At 38.4% G+C, this 15456-nt stretch overlaps 1 protein-coding gene across 1 annotated transcript in view; it reads left to right on the top strand.

The window, feature by feature from the left end:
- Nucleotides 1-15456, top strand: part of ROS1 (ROS proto-oncogene 1, receptor tyrosine kinase) — a 144092-nt gene that overhangs the window by 116133 nt on the left and 12503 nt on the right. The window contains exons 39-42 of the mRNA XM_012002357.1: nucleotides 5292-5389; nucleotides 6122-6322; nucleotides 7116-7250; nucleotides 14447-14610. Coding sequence (XP_011857747.1) covers nucleotides 5292-5389; nucleotides 6122-6322; nucleotides 7116-7250; nucleotides 14447-14610 — 598 coding nt within the window. The remainder of the gene's footprint in view (nucleotides 1-5291; nucleotides 5390-6121; nucleotides 6323-7115; nucleotides 7251-14446; nucleotides 14611-15456) is intronic.

The raw sequence follows: 15456 nt of genomic DNA, 5'->3' as shown, positions 1-15456 counted from the left end.
ACTTTTTTTTGTATCAAAATAAACATCATATGGCTAAAAAATTAAAATGTGTGACAAAGCATATAGTGAAAAACAGGAGCCCTGTGCACTGCCTCATTCCTACCTCTCAGGCCTGCACATATCTTCTGGTATTTACCGCCAAGTTCCTAAATAGTCTGCTCATACGGACACATGTTGATTTTTCAATTTGGGGTAAATTGACTGCCCAGTATGGAATTGGAGGATTTAACTCTCTTAGACTTCTTCATAATATACCTGTCCATCCCCCACCACGCTACACACAGGAAAACTTTGCTTGCCTCATCCTCTGACAGTTATCACAATTTGCAGATAAATCATCCTTCTGGTTTTGCATTATTAGAACTATTTAGTTATTATTATTATTTTTGGAGCTGAATTATCCAAATGTTATTATTGTAAGTATTTTTCCTGAGGCTAGTTTAATCAATATCTCTTGTTTTCATTTTAGTTTTTATATATTTAAACTCCCCAACTGAATGGTAACACTTTTCTCAATATATTTAACAGTATCAGATAATCTGGTACTTAATTTTTTCTTGGACACTTCCTTCCTGGAAGCCGTGTAGATGCTTGTGCTCTAGGCTAGCTACACAGCTGCTGTTGTAGGGGTTTCCTTCATATTAGACCTGGGAATCTTCCTCAACTCTTGTCCATGTGGGGCTTTTTCCTTGTATCTCATGACTTTTTGTTTGTTTTAGAAAAGAGAAAGTATGAGAAAGTATGCATGTGCAGCAAAAATCTGCTTTTTTTTTTTTAATTTTTGAGAAAATGCCCTTTATTCTTCCCTTATACTTGATTGATAATTTGGTTGGACTTTTAGGTTGAAAACTCTTTATCTAACAGATAAAGCCACTACGTCTTTCTTTCCTCACTTCTACAATTGCCAGGAAGAATTTTTATGCCACTCTGATTCCTGAACTTATTATCAGTGGTCTGCTTTTGCCTCCTCCGCTTCAAAAATTTGAGGAGAATTTTACCTGTGGTACTCTTTACCCACAGCAGAGTAACAGTGGCTTCGCTAATCATTCCCTTCAGTTTCAGGAATTTTTTTCATTGTCTCTTTGATAATGAAGAGAATTCCTTATTCCCTCTATTTCTTTGTTCTAAAAATCCTGTTATAATGGACTGCTTTGTTTCATCTTCTCATTCTATTAGCTGCTGTCTCCTATTTTCTAGCTTTTGTCATTTTGCTTTCCATTGTGATAGACTTCCTCAACTTTGTCCCCTAATCTTTTTGTAGGATTAAAATTTTTTGTTAACATATTTTAATTTTTCACATACTTATTCCTGTGTTTTGACTGCTTTTTAAAATAATATTCTGGTTTTCTTCATAGATGCAAAATTTTACTCATCTTTTTTAGGGTATTAATTATACTTTTCAAAAAGTGTTAATTTGCTTCCTGCATTGCCTTGGCTTCCTTGTTCCTCTTTGTTTTGGAATCTGATTCAATGCGAGAATCTTTCCCAAATGTCTAGTATTCTTGGCTGGTTTCATATTTAATCATGAGGCCTAACAAAATGATGGGAACCTATGTGTCCAAGGAAGCTTCCTTTTGGTGTTAGGTGGGACCCTGCTCTTCCACTGGGGGTCCTCCAATGTCAGTAACTGAATCTCTTCCCTGACATATGCCAGTTTAACCAGGGAGGAAATTGCTCGTTTCTCCTCTGGACAGTAAATGCCTGGTGCATCAACTCAGAGCATTTAGAGGGGGCTGGAGGTCTCAAGGCTCAGTAGGTGGACTCTTATTTAACTTTAATTCTCTGCATTTCAGGACAGTGCCTCAGTGTGACTGGTAGTATCTCCGAACTTGGAGTTGTTCTGGTTCAGGTTTCTGTTGTTTTGATTTGTTTGTTTTCTATAGACAGAAGCCTTCATCTGTGGTAGAAGAATCTATGATTTAGTTAGGCCTTACATAACTGAAACGTTCTTTTTGCTTTCAGTCCTTCCCCTTGTCCCTGTATTCAGGGATACCTGCTGCCTCCCATTCTGGAGACTTTATGACCTTCCATGATGAAAAACATACCTGCCTTTTCTTTCTGTAGGCAGTCAGCTTTCATCCTCTTGGCTCTGCTAAATGACCACTCCTCCATCTGCTTTCCCTCTTCCAGAATGCTTTGTCTGCCATGTCAGTTCTCATGACAGTTGATTTGCCCTTGTGAAATTATGAAAATTTTCACTCTACTGCCATGTTAGTAAGGTTTGGGGGGAGAGTGGAACTAAAAATGCACACATTCAATCCCTCAACTTAAACAATACATTTTATTTGTAGATTGTCTTGTTCTGTGGTGGTGCTAAGTGTATGAAAAGTGAAGAGAGGATGAAAAAGGATGGACTGAAAAAAACGTGGATCTACTTTTTCCGAATCATTTTGATTCACGCAGGATCCTAATGCTTATAAAGATTGGTTCTCACATGCACTTCAGTTGTTCCGCAGCCTTTCCTGGTGGCTGCCAAAAACAGCTTGCAGGGCTTTGTCTCCTTCGCTGCAACCATAGAGACATCGTTAGGTGCTGAAGGCAGAATGAAGGCCTGAGGCCTATGGGAACCATCACAAATGCTACTCCCGCTCATGCTGAGTTCTTTTGAGGCCAGCGTCTCCCCATGTGGAGTGCTCAGAGGCACCATAGCAGAAGAATCAGCAGAAGCTTTTCTCTCTCTCTCCCTGCATTCAAGGACTGTTTTGTTGGGTTGGATGCCTAAGAATTGACTGCAACTAGGCCCAGAAAGCTTAGTCTAGTCCTTTGCTTTGAGGACTCAACTTCTTTATCTACAAAATGAAATTTTGAATCAAAAACTTCCTAAGGTTCCTTTTAACTTTTTTTTTTTTTTTGGCAGAGTCTTGCTCTGTGGCCCAGGTTGAAGTACAATGGCGTGATCTCGGCTCACTGCAACCTCTGCCTCCCAGGTTCAAGTAATTCTCCTACCTTAGCCTCCTGAGTAGCTGGGACTACAGACACACGTCACCATGCACAGCTAATTTTTGTATATTTTTTGTAGTAGAGACAAGGTTTCACCATGTTGGCCAGGCTGGTCTCAAACTCCTGACCTCAAGTAATCTGCCTGCCTTGGCCTCTCAAAGTCCTGGGATTACAGGTGTGAGATAACACACCTGGCCTTAACTTTTGTTAAAAGGATTGTATTAACATAGAAAAAAGTGAGACAAACAAACAAAAACTGTCAAAGTAATATGAATATGTAGTAAACGTGCTGCCTTCCAGATAAAATTCAATTCACCAAATTTTTGCTGGGTGTTTATACAATGGTGAAGGATGTGGTTCTTGCACTCAAGGAACTTGTTACATGGTAGAGTTGTAAGTCTACAGATGAAAGTCTACAGATACCTAAATAATCCACTTAAAGTAGGAAGTGGGTGGACTCATTAGAGTGCAGTGGAGAATATACTGTAGAAGCCCAGAGGAAGGAGCGATTCCTAACTGAGGAAAGCTGAGAGGGCTTCATGGAAGAGGTCTACTGATTCAGACACAACCAAAGCAGGAGGTAGAACAGTAGCTGAACTGTGCTTTGCCACTGAGTTACGAAAGGCTTTGACTGGGGATAGACTGAGATCAAAGTTTAATATGTCTGAAGGTTTTAACAAGAGATGACAGGTGGCAGTCCAGGGTGGCATCTAGAGTCAAGGAAACCCAACATGGGGTGATGCGGTATCCCGACAGGTTGATACATGGTATATCAGAAGGAGAGAGTAGTCAGAGATCCAAGCAGGCACAAGCATTATGAAAATCTGTCAGCAGGGAACAGGGCACTAGCCACCAGGCTGAAATTAAGGAGTAGGATCCTAGGCCTAGAGAAAGACTTCACAGGTAGAGTAGGTTTTGCTGAGAGCAGAGGAGGGTTCCGTTCACAGGAACCAGTGAACCATTCAAGACACCCAGCAAGGACTCAGATATGGGCCATGAGACAGTGGACCTGAATTAGGTTGGAGAAGGATTGATTTGGGAGTAAGGTCAGAGCCTAGTTATTAGCCCTAGGTGTGGCTGTGAAGAACCACGGCAATAGTGAGCCCCAGAACATCAGAATATTCCTAGTTTGGGGGCAAGAGATAAATGTGTCAGAGGAGGTAGGGAGAACAGCACTTAAGAGCATTTGTTTTTAAGGAATTGAGGGACTTGGAGGTTGGGAATCATTTGAGATACTCAGCTAAGGCTGTGGATGGAAATCAAGAAACAGGAGGACATTCCAGGGGAAAAAATCATAGCAGGAATAAAGAAGAGAGGCTGAGAAATGCAGAGTAGGAATAAAGAACTGCAAGTGGACCAGTATAACTGAAGCACAGATTGAGAGAGGAGAAACAGTAGGAAATTAATAGACTTGTAGAGAGGCTTGTGCAGCCTGGGGGTGCTCAGGAATTCATAATAGACTCTACAGGAAGGGGGTCACAACAAAGCAAGCTAATGAAAGCATAGGAGGCTGGAGACATGGGAAATTTTTGAATGCATTAGATTAGGGATGACAAAGGCTTGAACCAGGGTAATTGCAGAGCACTGGAAAGGGACAGACAGTATAATATAGCTTCAGGGCAGGATCTTTGAATTTTCCCAATATGGTACTAATAAACACTTCAACTGGCTTTTTTCCATGTAGAAATCATTGCAACCAGTACAGGCTCAAGTGTATATTTGTGCTCGCTCTCTTAGATGAGAGGAGTAATTTGAAACTTTGAAATAGGGTATTGCTAACAATTTATATGGGGTTCATACAGGAAACAAGCCCATTGTCATGACTGGCAAGACAGAGTGTCATTGGGTCAATAATTAAACCAGCTAGCACTAAATAAGTCATCATTTTGACTACTTATGAGAGCAACAAATGTTTATTAAATGCCTGTTATTGATCAGCCATATCATGTAACTTACTTGAATTTTGCAAGGTCAGTATTATTGCCCATTTTACATGTGAGAAATTTGCTTAGGGAGTTAAGTAACTTAAGCAAGTTCACACAACTAGTAAATAGCAGAACTAGGATTCACATCTCGATCTGGCCTGACACCTGGAGGTCTTTCCAATAAAGATTCCATATTGCCTCTACTTACTAAACATAGCTGTCATTTTTTTAATGTATATTTGCATAGAAAACATCTATGTTTTCTTCTTTGTTTGAATTCTTATAAATCATAACTAAAAATCCCTTTAAAACATCACAAACATACATGTATATGCATATACATGTATCCACTTATATTCACACATGTATGCATATATTTCATGCAAACTAGAAAACTACCTGTAATTTTTCCTTCATTTCTTACAGTTTTATGGTCCTTTACTCACCTTGGTTGACCTCGTAGACCTGTGTGTAGATATTTCTAAAGGCTGTGTCTACTTGGAACAGATGCATTTCATTCACAGGTACATTTCTTTTCTGGGTACAGGGTTTTTATGGATATTGGCACAATAATCACCTGAAGTGCAGGTAAAGCACACAAGATAATTAAACATTTTAATTCCTTCAAACTAGGAATAATTTCTATTAAAAGTCTCTCTTATAAATCATCCTACTGTAAAGACACATGCACACATATGTCTATTGCAGCACTATTTTCAATAGAAAAGACTTGGAACCAACCCAAATGCCCATCAATGATAGACTGGGTAAAGCAAATGTGGCACATATACACCATGGAATACTATGCAGCCATAAAAAAAGAATAAGTTCGTGTCCTTTGCAGGAGCATGGATGAAGCTGGAAACCATTATCCTCAGCAAAGTAACACAGGAACAGAAAACCAAAGCAGGTTCTCACTCGTAAGTGGGAGTTGAACAATGAGAACACATGGACACAGGAAGGAGAACATCACACACCAGGGCCTGCCCGGGGTCAGGGGCGAGGGAAGGGAGAGCATTAGGAGAAATACCTAATGCAAGCAGGACTTAAAATCTAGATGACGGGTTGATAGGTGCAGCAACCACCATGGCACATGTATACCTATGTCATAAAGTTCACGTTCAGCACATGTATTCCAGAACTTAAAGTTAAAAAAAAAAAAGTTTCTCTTCTTTACAGACCTACTAGGGTTACTTGTTTGATTTCTGGAACTTTATTGTTGTTATTATTATTATTTAATATAACTTCTGCCATAGGGATCTGGCAGCTCGAAATTGCCTTGTTTCCGTGAAAGACTATACCAGTCCACGGATAGTGAAGATTGGGGACTTTGGACTCGCCAGAGACATCTATAAAAATGATTACTACAGAAAGAGAGGGGAAGGCCTGCTCCCTGTTCGGTGGATGGCTCCAGAAAGTTTGATGGATGGAATCTTCACTACGCAATCTGATGTATGGTAAGTTTAACAGGACACAGAGTAATGCTGACAGAATCATCAAACGTTAGAGGGGATTTTAAAAGGACATCTAATCTTGCTTTTTTAATGTGAGAAAACAGAAGACCAGAGACCAGCTCAAAATGTAAAGGTTTGTTCAATGACTTTTTAGTTGGGCTGGCCCTAGGCAAAATTACGAATGAGATACAATTTCTCAGTGCTGCCAATTTTTATTCATGCCTTCCCTCTCAATGTTTACTGGCACTTTATCCCCTGCAAACTTGGGAGGAAAATGCTGAAGTGTTTTTGTGCTCACCCTTAGGTGTGTCTGCATGTCAATGCTCTGAAATTCTTAGATAATGGAGGCCTACAATGGGGTTTCAGTCAGGGAGAGAAACAGAGTATGGGTGTGTGTATACGTGTGTGTATGTATGTGTGCATGCATGTGTGTGTGCACGTGTTTCTGTGTGTGCATGCATGTGCATGTGTGTCTGTTTCTGTGTGTGCATAGGTGTATATGTGCATGGATGTGCATGCATGTGAGTACACATATGCGTCTGTGTCTCTGTCTGTGTGTGCACGTGTGCCTCCTCCAAGCCTTCCTATCACCTTTGAAGTATTTGCTCATACGCAGTGTCTTGTTCTAGTTTTTCTTGTCAGCCTGCTTTTATATCTCCCATTTGCCTTTTATGAGGCCAATAATACCCTGACAAAGTAGACCCTACTAGCCCCAGGAAAAATGTTGTTGGAGAAACTACTGTAAACCTGGTGTTTGTAATAAGTATAATTAAAGCAAACCCTCTACTATTCTTAGGTCTTTTGGAATTCTCATTTGGGAGATTTTAACTCTTGGTCATCAGCCTTATCCAGCTCATTCCAACCTTGATGTTTTAAACTATGTGCAAACAGGAGGGAGACTGGAGCCACCAAGAAATTGTCCCGATGATCTGTAAGTTAATTATGTTAACATAAGCACCCCCCAAACAAAAACATGTGCATATACAATCTTAGGCCTCTTGATACAGTTTGTTAAATTGTTAAAATAAAAACTGGAACTTAAACATTGTATATCCCACATAAAATATCAATTCATGGTGTCAATTTATGAATACATTATGGTTTCTTTTTATTTCTATATACAAATGATATTTCACTGAGAAACAAAATTTTGAATACTTCTGGGTAAGTGAATTCTAACAAAAGCACTCTGTGTGTGTGTGTGTGAGAGAGAAACAGTATACACACGTGTATGCCTTTTATTTTGGGAGATATGATCTGACTAGTATCTTAATCTACATATCAAAAGATTATACTAAATAGGAATATATTGTTAAAAAGTTGGATTGCCTTTGTTGATATAGCTGACATTGACTAATAAGAAATAGTGTTACTAAAAATTATACAAGTTGTGATCTGTTTATGAACATAACAAAAAAATGACTAAATATTGTAACTTTAGCGAATCCTGGTCATTACTGAATTCTAATAGTGATTTCTCAGAAGAGTGAGCGACTTTTAGTCAAATTATAAGGAAAAAAGCTTTTATTCTGAGTATTAATCTGCCTCCTTGTGGAAAGTCTCAGCAGAAATTTAAGTCTTGACAACTTTTTCCAAGAATTGTGTTACCCAAGAAGTTTCTAAAAGAGCAAGTAAGTATGAACTCTCTATGTGCACCATAACATGCCAAGGATTGTATGGATTACAGAGGTGTTTAAACCAGGGACACAGCTCTTCAGCATCTCAGAATGTGTTTTGAATGAAAAGACACCCACACGGAGCAGCTGGATGCCAAGCCAACATGTAATAAAGTGCTAAACTGTGTGGTACAGGCAAGTGCAAAAGGAATTAGCAGTATGCGGATGCACACCATGGTTGTACTGCCTTGACTATGCTGTGTTATTTAGAGGATTATGCAGACTTGAGCCAAAAGATGATTAAGAGCTGGGCACCTTGGTTAGATGTTCTACTGGTGCATATTTTTGTATTATTCAAATCTTCCAGCTTGAAGAAGATTGGAATCACTACTTGTTTCTGATTTAGCTTAATAATCTCTGGGATATTTACAGGGAGATCAGATACACACACATCTGACCAAATTAGATAATAGTGCATAAAAAATGATTCATAATCATTTTGGGGAGAAATGGTGAAAATTATATAAATTAAGGATAAGAAATGATACAAAATTTGAAAACCTTGCATGTAGGGCTTAAGAAAAAAGCCCGGGATACCTAAATACAAAATAAATTTTAACTAAATATTTACAAACTAATCACTTATTCCACTCTCTCCCCAAGGGTTAACGTGCCTCATCACAATCATGCAATATTTTTGGATAGGCAGCTTAGAAATTGATCACTAAACTATCAGTTTTGACTGATGTGTTTGATTGTTTTGTTCGGGGCAGGGAAGTTAATAACAAATTGCTGTATTGTGGAGCAGAAAAATGTAGGCAAGTTGAACTTTAGCTAAAGGTATAAAAAATGCAACTAGAAGGAGGAAGGAGGAGCGCTACAAAAGTATTCCTGATTATGAGTGGGAAAATGTAGTATGTTGAATAATTTATTGATTGAATTGCCATTGTTTTAATAAAAATATAGTTCATTTGAAATGAAAATTTTAAATTTTCATTTTCTGGTTTTGAAGTTCATTTGAACATCATTAATACAAACAAGCCCTGCATCAAGCCCTCCAAGTGCCGCAGGACTCTAACAAGCCCTGGGAAGGGTTAAAGATCTATTGCCAACCAGGAAAACAAGCTGGGCTAGGAAATGGAGATCTCAGCAATACCATTCAATCTGGCCATGGCCTTAAGTTGTCATGATAAAGATTAACTACTCTCCTTAGAGTACAGAGGGAACTGATATTTATTTGAGACAGTTTTCTGAGATCACAGGCCCAGCTTAGGGGGTTGAAAGTCTGCACTGAGCCCTGCTGCACCTTCCATTTACTGCTTAAATACTCAGCACCTGGATGCACTCTAGGTCAGGGGAGCCCATAGATAGCTGTGCTGTACTCAGCTATTAATGGAATGCCAGATTCAGAGCATTCCTACCCTTCTCTTCCTATCCTGGGATGTATGATAGAAAGCCCAGCCATCAGGATTCTCTTCAGTTTTTAGTTTGCACAACAACCACACAACTCCTGAGAAGAAATGGGATCAAAGGGCAATCTACTTCAAGTGAGAGCTTTTTTGGGGTTTTATAATAGATATATCACAGTAGCAACTGGAATTACTGGAGAGTCCCTCAGGTGTAGGAGGGCAACCGTGGGAGAACACAGGGGTTCACCATGTTATTTTTACATCTTAAGAACTGTGTACATCTGGATACTAATTGGATCTCTCCAGGATTAGGTATAATGAGTAAGGAAAATTTTGAAGTCTATATTTTATGTACTTTGTTTAAATAACTGTAGAAACTTTTCCCTTTAATACTGAAAAATACTATGACGTTTTCATGTATTGAACTTCAACTGCTTTGTGAATTTGAAGTCTTCAATATTCATAGAGGCTAACACTGGATATAGCTAATGAGTCCTGTGCTATTTTGAAAAAAACAAACAAACAAACAAACAAACTTGAGGAAAAGAGTTGTAAAGGGTTTGCATGGTGAGTGGAGGAATTGGAACCTCTACTTAGCCAAATGAGATACTTCAAGTATAATGAGTATTTTTCTGGAGCCAAAACAACCAGCCCAGGTGAATTTTAACAAACTTGAAGGACCTGCAAATTTGTTTAGAGTAATATGTTTGAATATTTGTAGCTATAACTTGGTGCAAGTATACACTGCATGATATAGAATGGTGACAAGGACATATTTGTAAGGGAAGATCCTCTATGCCAAGGCTATAGTTTTCATTGTTAAATTACTTACAAGATATAAGAAATACATTTAGGATTATTAAAAGCCTCTTCATTTCATTCCATTGCCAATTCATTGCTGTTTGAGAACACAAGTTTTATTCTTTACTTTTAGATGACTATTGCTTTACATAGCTCCTCTTTTGTTAGTCCTCATTTGTCCCTGCATGGTGGAACAGGAAGGTTTTATATATTAACAGGCCAAATGTGTTTGTCATCAGAAAATTAAGTACAGAGTAATGATTGGATTAAATGTAAATTAAAACCTCCATAAATGAAAAAAAGAGGAATTTCTGCTTAAGTGGATTTCACAGATTAAACAAGAGGCTGAACTTTTGGAGGTGGAATGAGTGGGTGATGTGCAAGTGGCTAAGTGGCAGCTGTAAGGATGGTTTCTTTTTCCCCCTGCCTTCCTCTTCCCTGGCCTCCTCTTCCTTCTTCCTTTTCTTTCTCTCCTTCGAAATAATCTCACTAAGTATCTTGATTTTTTGCATAATAAATCAGGTTATAAATAAGTATGGCAATGGCCTTTTTTTTTTTTGTGGGGGATATGTTCCAAGGCCCCCAGTGGATACCTGAAACCAAGAATAATACCTGTATTAGTTCATTCTCACACTACTATCAGGAACTGGTAATTTACAAAGAAACTAGGTAATTTATAAAGAGAACTGGGTAATTTATAAGAGGTTTAATTGGCTCATGGTTCCACAGGCTCTGCAGGAAGCACGGCTCGGGAGGCCTCAGGAAGCTTACAATCATAGCAGAGGGTGAAGGGGAAGCAGGCATAGTCTTTCCATGGCCAGAACAGGAGGAAGAGAGGGAGCAAAAGTAAGAAAGAAGGAGGTGCTACACACTTTTTAAACAACCAGATCTCATAAGAACTCTATCACCAAAGCAGCAAGGTGGAAATCTGCCCCCATGATTCAATCATCTCCCACCAGGCCCCTCCTCCAACACTGCTGATACAATTCTTCATGAGATTTGGGTGGGGACACAGAGCCAAATCATATCAGTACCCAACCTTATATACACTATGTTTTCTTGATCTGACAGCTTAGTCAACTAATGGGTAGGTAACATATACAGCATAGATATGCTGGACAAAGGGATAGTTTCATGTCTCAATTTCATGTTTCATTACACTACTCAGAATGGCATGCAATTTAAAACTTATGAACTGTTCAGTTCTGGAATTTTCCATTTAATATTTTTGGACCATGGTTAACCTCAACTAACTGAAACCATAAAAAGCAAAACTGATAAGGAGGGACAACTGTAAAAACCTCCTAACTGAAATATGACCAACCTTGAGAGATTCCATCTATGCCTTGGCAATATTTTTGAATCACAACTTTATTTTCAAAAATAAAATGCTTCCTATGGATAATTATAATTCTTCATTTTTCTTCTATACTCTGAGGACAACTCTTAGATTAATCATCAAAACTCTATTTTTTAAATTCTGTGATCTGACATTGATTATAATATCACATTTAGAAGTCTAATGATTCTTCATTGACATCTTTGTATCATCCCCATTTCTAAATGGCACGGGTTATAGAGAAATATGTAAAAGATTAGGTTGTCTTTTGGTTATTTCTCAGATATGATTCTAATTTTAAAATATAGAGCCAAGCTTGGCACTGTATACCCGGTATGTAAATTCCTTGAAATACATGTAAAGTCATCAGATCAATACATTGAAACAGTCCCATATTAGTGTTTCCTCATATCATTTATTCTGATATGGAGTACCAACTCTGACCTGAGGTGCTTGTCAGGAAATGAAATAAATGAAGTGGAGTTTGCTTGCCACATTATAATGGAATGGAGATTACATTATAATTCCCCAAATGGATACTAGCTATTTTAAATACAATACCTATAATGATTTCTGGGCCATCGTTACCTAGTGATTATAATCTTGTTCTAGCTCCACAGGCATTACCTCAGTCCATACCATCATTATCTCTCATCTAGTCTTCTTTAATAGCTTCCAACCTGCCCCTTTATAATTTATTGTCCACATATCTGCTAGAGTAATCCTTTAAAAATGTAAAGATTATGTTTGCTTAAAAATCTTGAAAAGCTTCCCCTTGTAGTGTTGTAAAACCCAAATCTTTGCCTGCCCTGTGAGACCTGCATGATCTCGCTTCCCTCCTCTGATCTCATCTCATCCTTTCCCCTCAATGATTGCACTTCGGCGACACTGGCTTTCTTTCAGGTACTAAAATGTGCCAAGCTCTTTCCAAATTTAGGACTTTACACATGCTTTCCCCACTTGTAGTGTGTTCCCTGACTCCCATCCACACCCTATTCCCATGACTAGTATCTTATTTTCTTACAAAGTTCTTTGGCTTAAATGTCACCTCTGCAGAGGGACCTTCTGTAAGCAACTTTCCAAAACTGTTTCATGTCTGTTAGAACTCGTGTTTGTTTTCTTTATTACTTTGCAAAGAACTTATAATTTATAAGAGTATATTTATTCATATACTAGTACTAATACTTTAAGTACCTCCTAATCTGTTTCTTTATCACTTCTCTCTCCCTGATCCGATCTGCCATATAGCTCCAGAAAAAAAAGAGAGCAAGTACTTGTTTATAAGAAGTCAGTAGGCTTGAAAACCAGGTTTGGAATATAGAGAGCATCTAAAGTCCTTTAGCTCCTTTTTAAGTACTAGGTTTTAATTGTCTCTATAAAAACATATAATTTTATATAAGGATAGTCAAATTAAAAAAGGTAGTGAGTAGAGCCCTCATTCCTTCCAAGCCCTGAGGAAGTGAAGAAAGAAGAGAACTTGATAGAGGTGGGAAGGTGAGATACTGGATATCTGGGTTTGGCAACCTCCTCTGTAGGCTTCAATTAGAAGAGATGGGTGCCACCAAAACCAACTGCTCACTCACCCCTAGTTCGGGAGAATTACAAATAGATCATTGAGTGGAGGACCTTCACTTTGACATGGGAGACTCAGCATTGTCGAGAAGGTAGAATGACTTGTCCAGACAGAAGTGTCTAGCTTATGCTTCCAAACTTCCTTTGTTTCCTATATTGGGTGAACATTTTGTTGAGAGCTAGAGATTCTGCCAAGTACCTCCCTGTGGGCCTACAGCAGAAACAAGAATGGATTCCCTGGGCCTTGAGAGCATGTATAGGGCTTCATAGCATCTGAGAATCCTACAGCTAGAGAGAGACAAGGGTGGACCACTTTAGTGGGGGAACGTCAAAAGAATACGTAAAGAATTCACAGATTGCCAACAGGGGCTGATGCCTAGGCTGGGTCAGATCAGTTACTCCTTAATGAATTCTGGATTAGTCACTGAGACTAGTAAAGATCTGGAGGGCACAGTGGGGTTCAAAGGATTCTTCACCATGCCTCTACAAGTCACATAAACCTCGTACCCAACATATATCCTGACACTACCTTAGAAAGGAAAGCAGAAGGAGTGGGGATGGCCTGAAAATAAGAGAGGTTGGGTTATTATCCAGAAAAGACTGAATAATACTTAAAAAGATTGTTTAAAATAGTGAGAGTAAGTTATAAACAACATTGTACTAAATGAAGTTTCTTTTCTTATGCTAGGTAGGGACTCTGAGAAAGACCTAGTTAATTATAAACAATATAAAATACTTACAATTTTTCTGCTTATATGAGTTGAGGCATGATGAATTTTGCCTTTCAACAATTTTTATAGCTATTAGTTTCTTTATGTGTTGATACATTATGATTGACTATAAGACTGACAGTGCAGGTGAGACCTTTACCTTGAAAGCTTAAAGAGCTACTTAAACACCCTTGATTAAAGAATGGTCCTCTTCTATCAAGGAAGGTCATCCTCTTCAACCAAGTTTTCAACTTGAGGAGGGTTACATATGGAACACTGGAGGAAGGGGATACCTGTATAGCCAGACATCAGCTGAATCAACTCTGGTGATCAGTGGGTGGCAAGGATGAAGCCAGATCACCTTCACATGAGACCTTCACCTTGAGTAGTTGAGTGTTGAGTAGACATTTTGCCACCATCTACTTATCCATCTATTTATTTGGAATAATAACTGTTAAAATAATGTCACCTTTTCAAAAGAAAGATGTTGTCTAATAAACGTAGTGGTGTTAAAAGCCACTCTTAAATAAGAAACCAAAGCCTTTGTTATGATTCGTTTATATTAATTAAGGAAAACTGGCAATAACTTGGATTCTTTCCTTTCTAAAATGACCCTACCTGGGTTATCAGTAATTATATCCAATTTCTATTTACTTTCCCATCTTTCCCCACATATTTAGGTGGAATTTAATGACCCAATGCTGGGCTCAAGAACCTGACCAAAGGCCTACTTTTCATAGAATTCAGGACCAACTTCAGTTATTCAGAAATTTTTTCTTAAATAGCATTTATCAGTGCAGAGATGAAGCAAACACCAGTGGAGTCATAAATGAAAACTTTGAAGGTAAGTTTGATTCTTCAGAATATTCTAGTTTTCTCTGCACTGTGAACTGAACAAGGTTAAAATGGAATGTACACAGAAAGCATTTTGGGGTAGGCAAAAAGAATAATATACTGGCACCTTTGTTATCATAATTAAGTGTTTATTGCATTCCTCTGTGAAAATTATTTGTATTATGCACTGAATTGAAAAAATAAAGGATAGTACTATGGCCCCTGGATTTATAATCTAAGATAGTAAGGAGGAGAATTAACATGTTAGACTATATTTTCATAAGGTCTGCTCTCCTCTTCTCCCCCACACACCAGTTTGGACCTTGAGTACAGAGTTAATTACAGACTCTGCTTATGGTACATTATCATCATTGGCCTATGCAGAGCTCCTATCTTGTTCGTTTGTTTAGCCATTTTATCCCCATATTCCTCTCCTCTTCAACTTCCTCCCTCCCCGTCAGGCAACCATTCTAATGTCTTTAGTGTGTATCTTTTCATTTGTATGTTTTCCTGCAAAATGTGTATTGTTTTTTGTGAAATGAATGCATTTTTCTTCCTGTTTTCATTAAGCACTGTATTTTTAAGGTCTATCCATGTTGCTATGTATATATCTAATCCTTTGCTTCTAACTGATGAGTTATTTTGCTCTGATTATTGTAGTGGATCAGGTCTTGCTAAGATCTAGTCTGATTCTATGACTTTAGTATTTGGTGATTAAGATAATAATATTCTGGGCTGGGCACGGTGGCTCAAGCCTGTAATCCCAGTACTTTGGGAGGCTGAGGCAGGTGGATCATGAGGTCAGGAGCTTGAGAGCATCCTGGCTAACATAGTGAAACCCCATCTCTACTAAAAA

This window comes from Mandrillus leucophaeus, unplaced genomic scaffold, assembly GCF_000951045.1.
Source record: "Mandrillus leucophaeus isolate KB7577 unplaced genomic scaffold, Mleu.le_1.0 Scaffold683, whole genome shotgun sequence".
Taxonomy (NCBI): Eukaryota; Metazoa; Chordata; class Mammalia; order Primates; family Cercopithecidae; genus Mandrillus; species Mandrillus leucophaeus.
The sequence above is the reverse complement of the archived record's forward strand: the minus strand, read 5'-3'. Positions and strand labels throughout refer to the sequence as shown.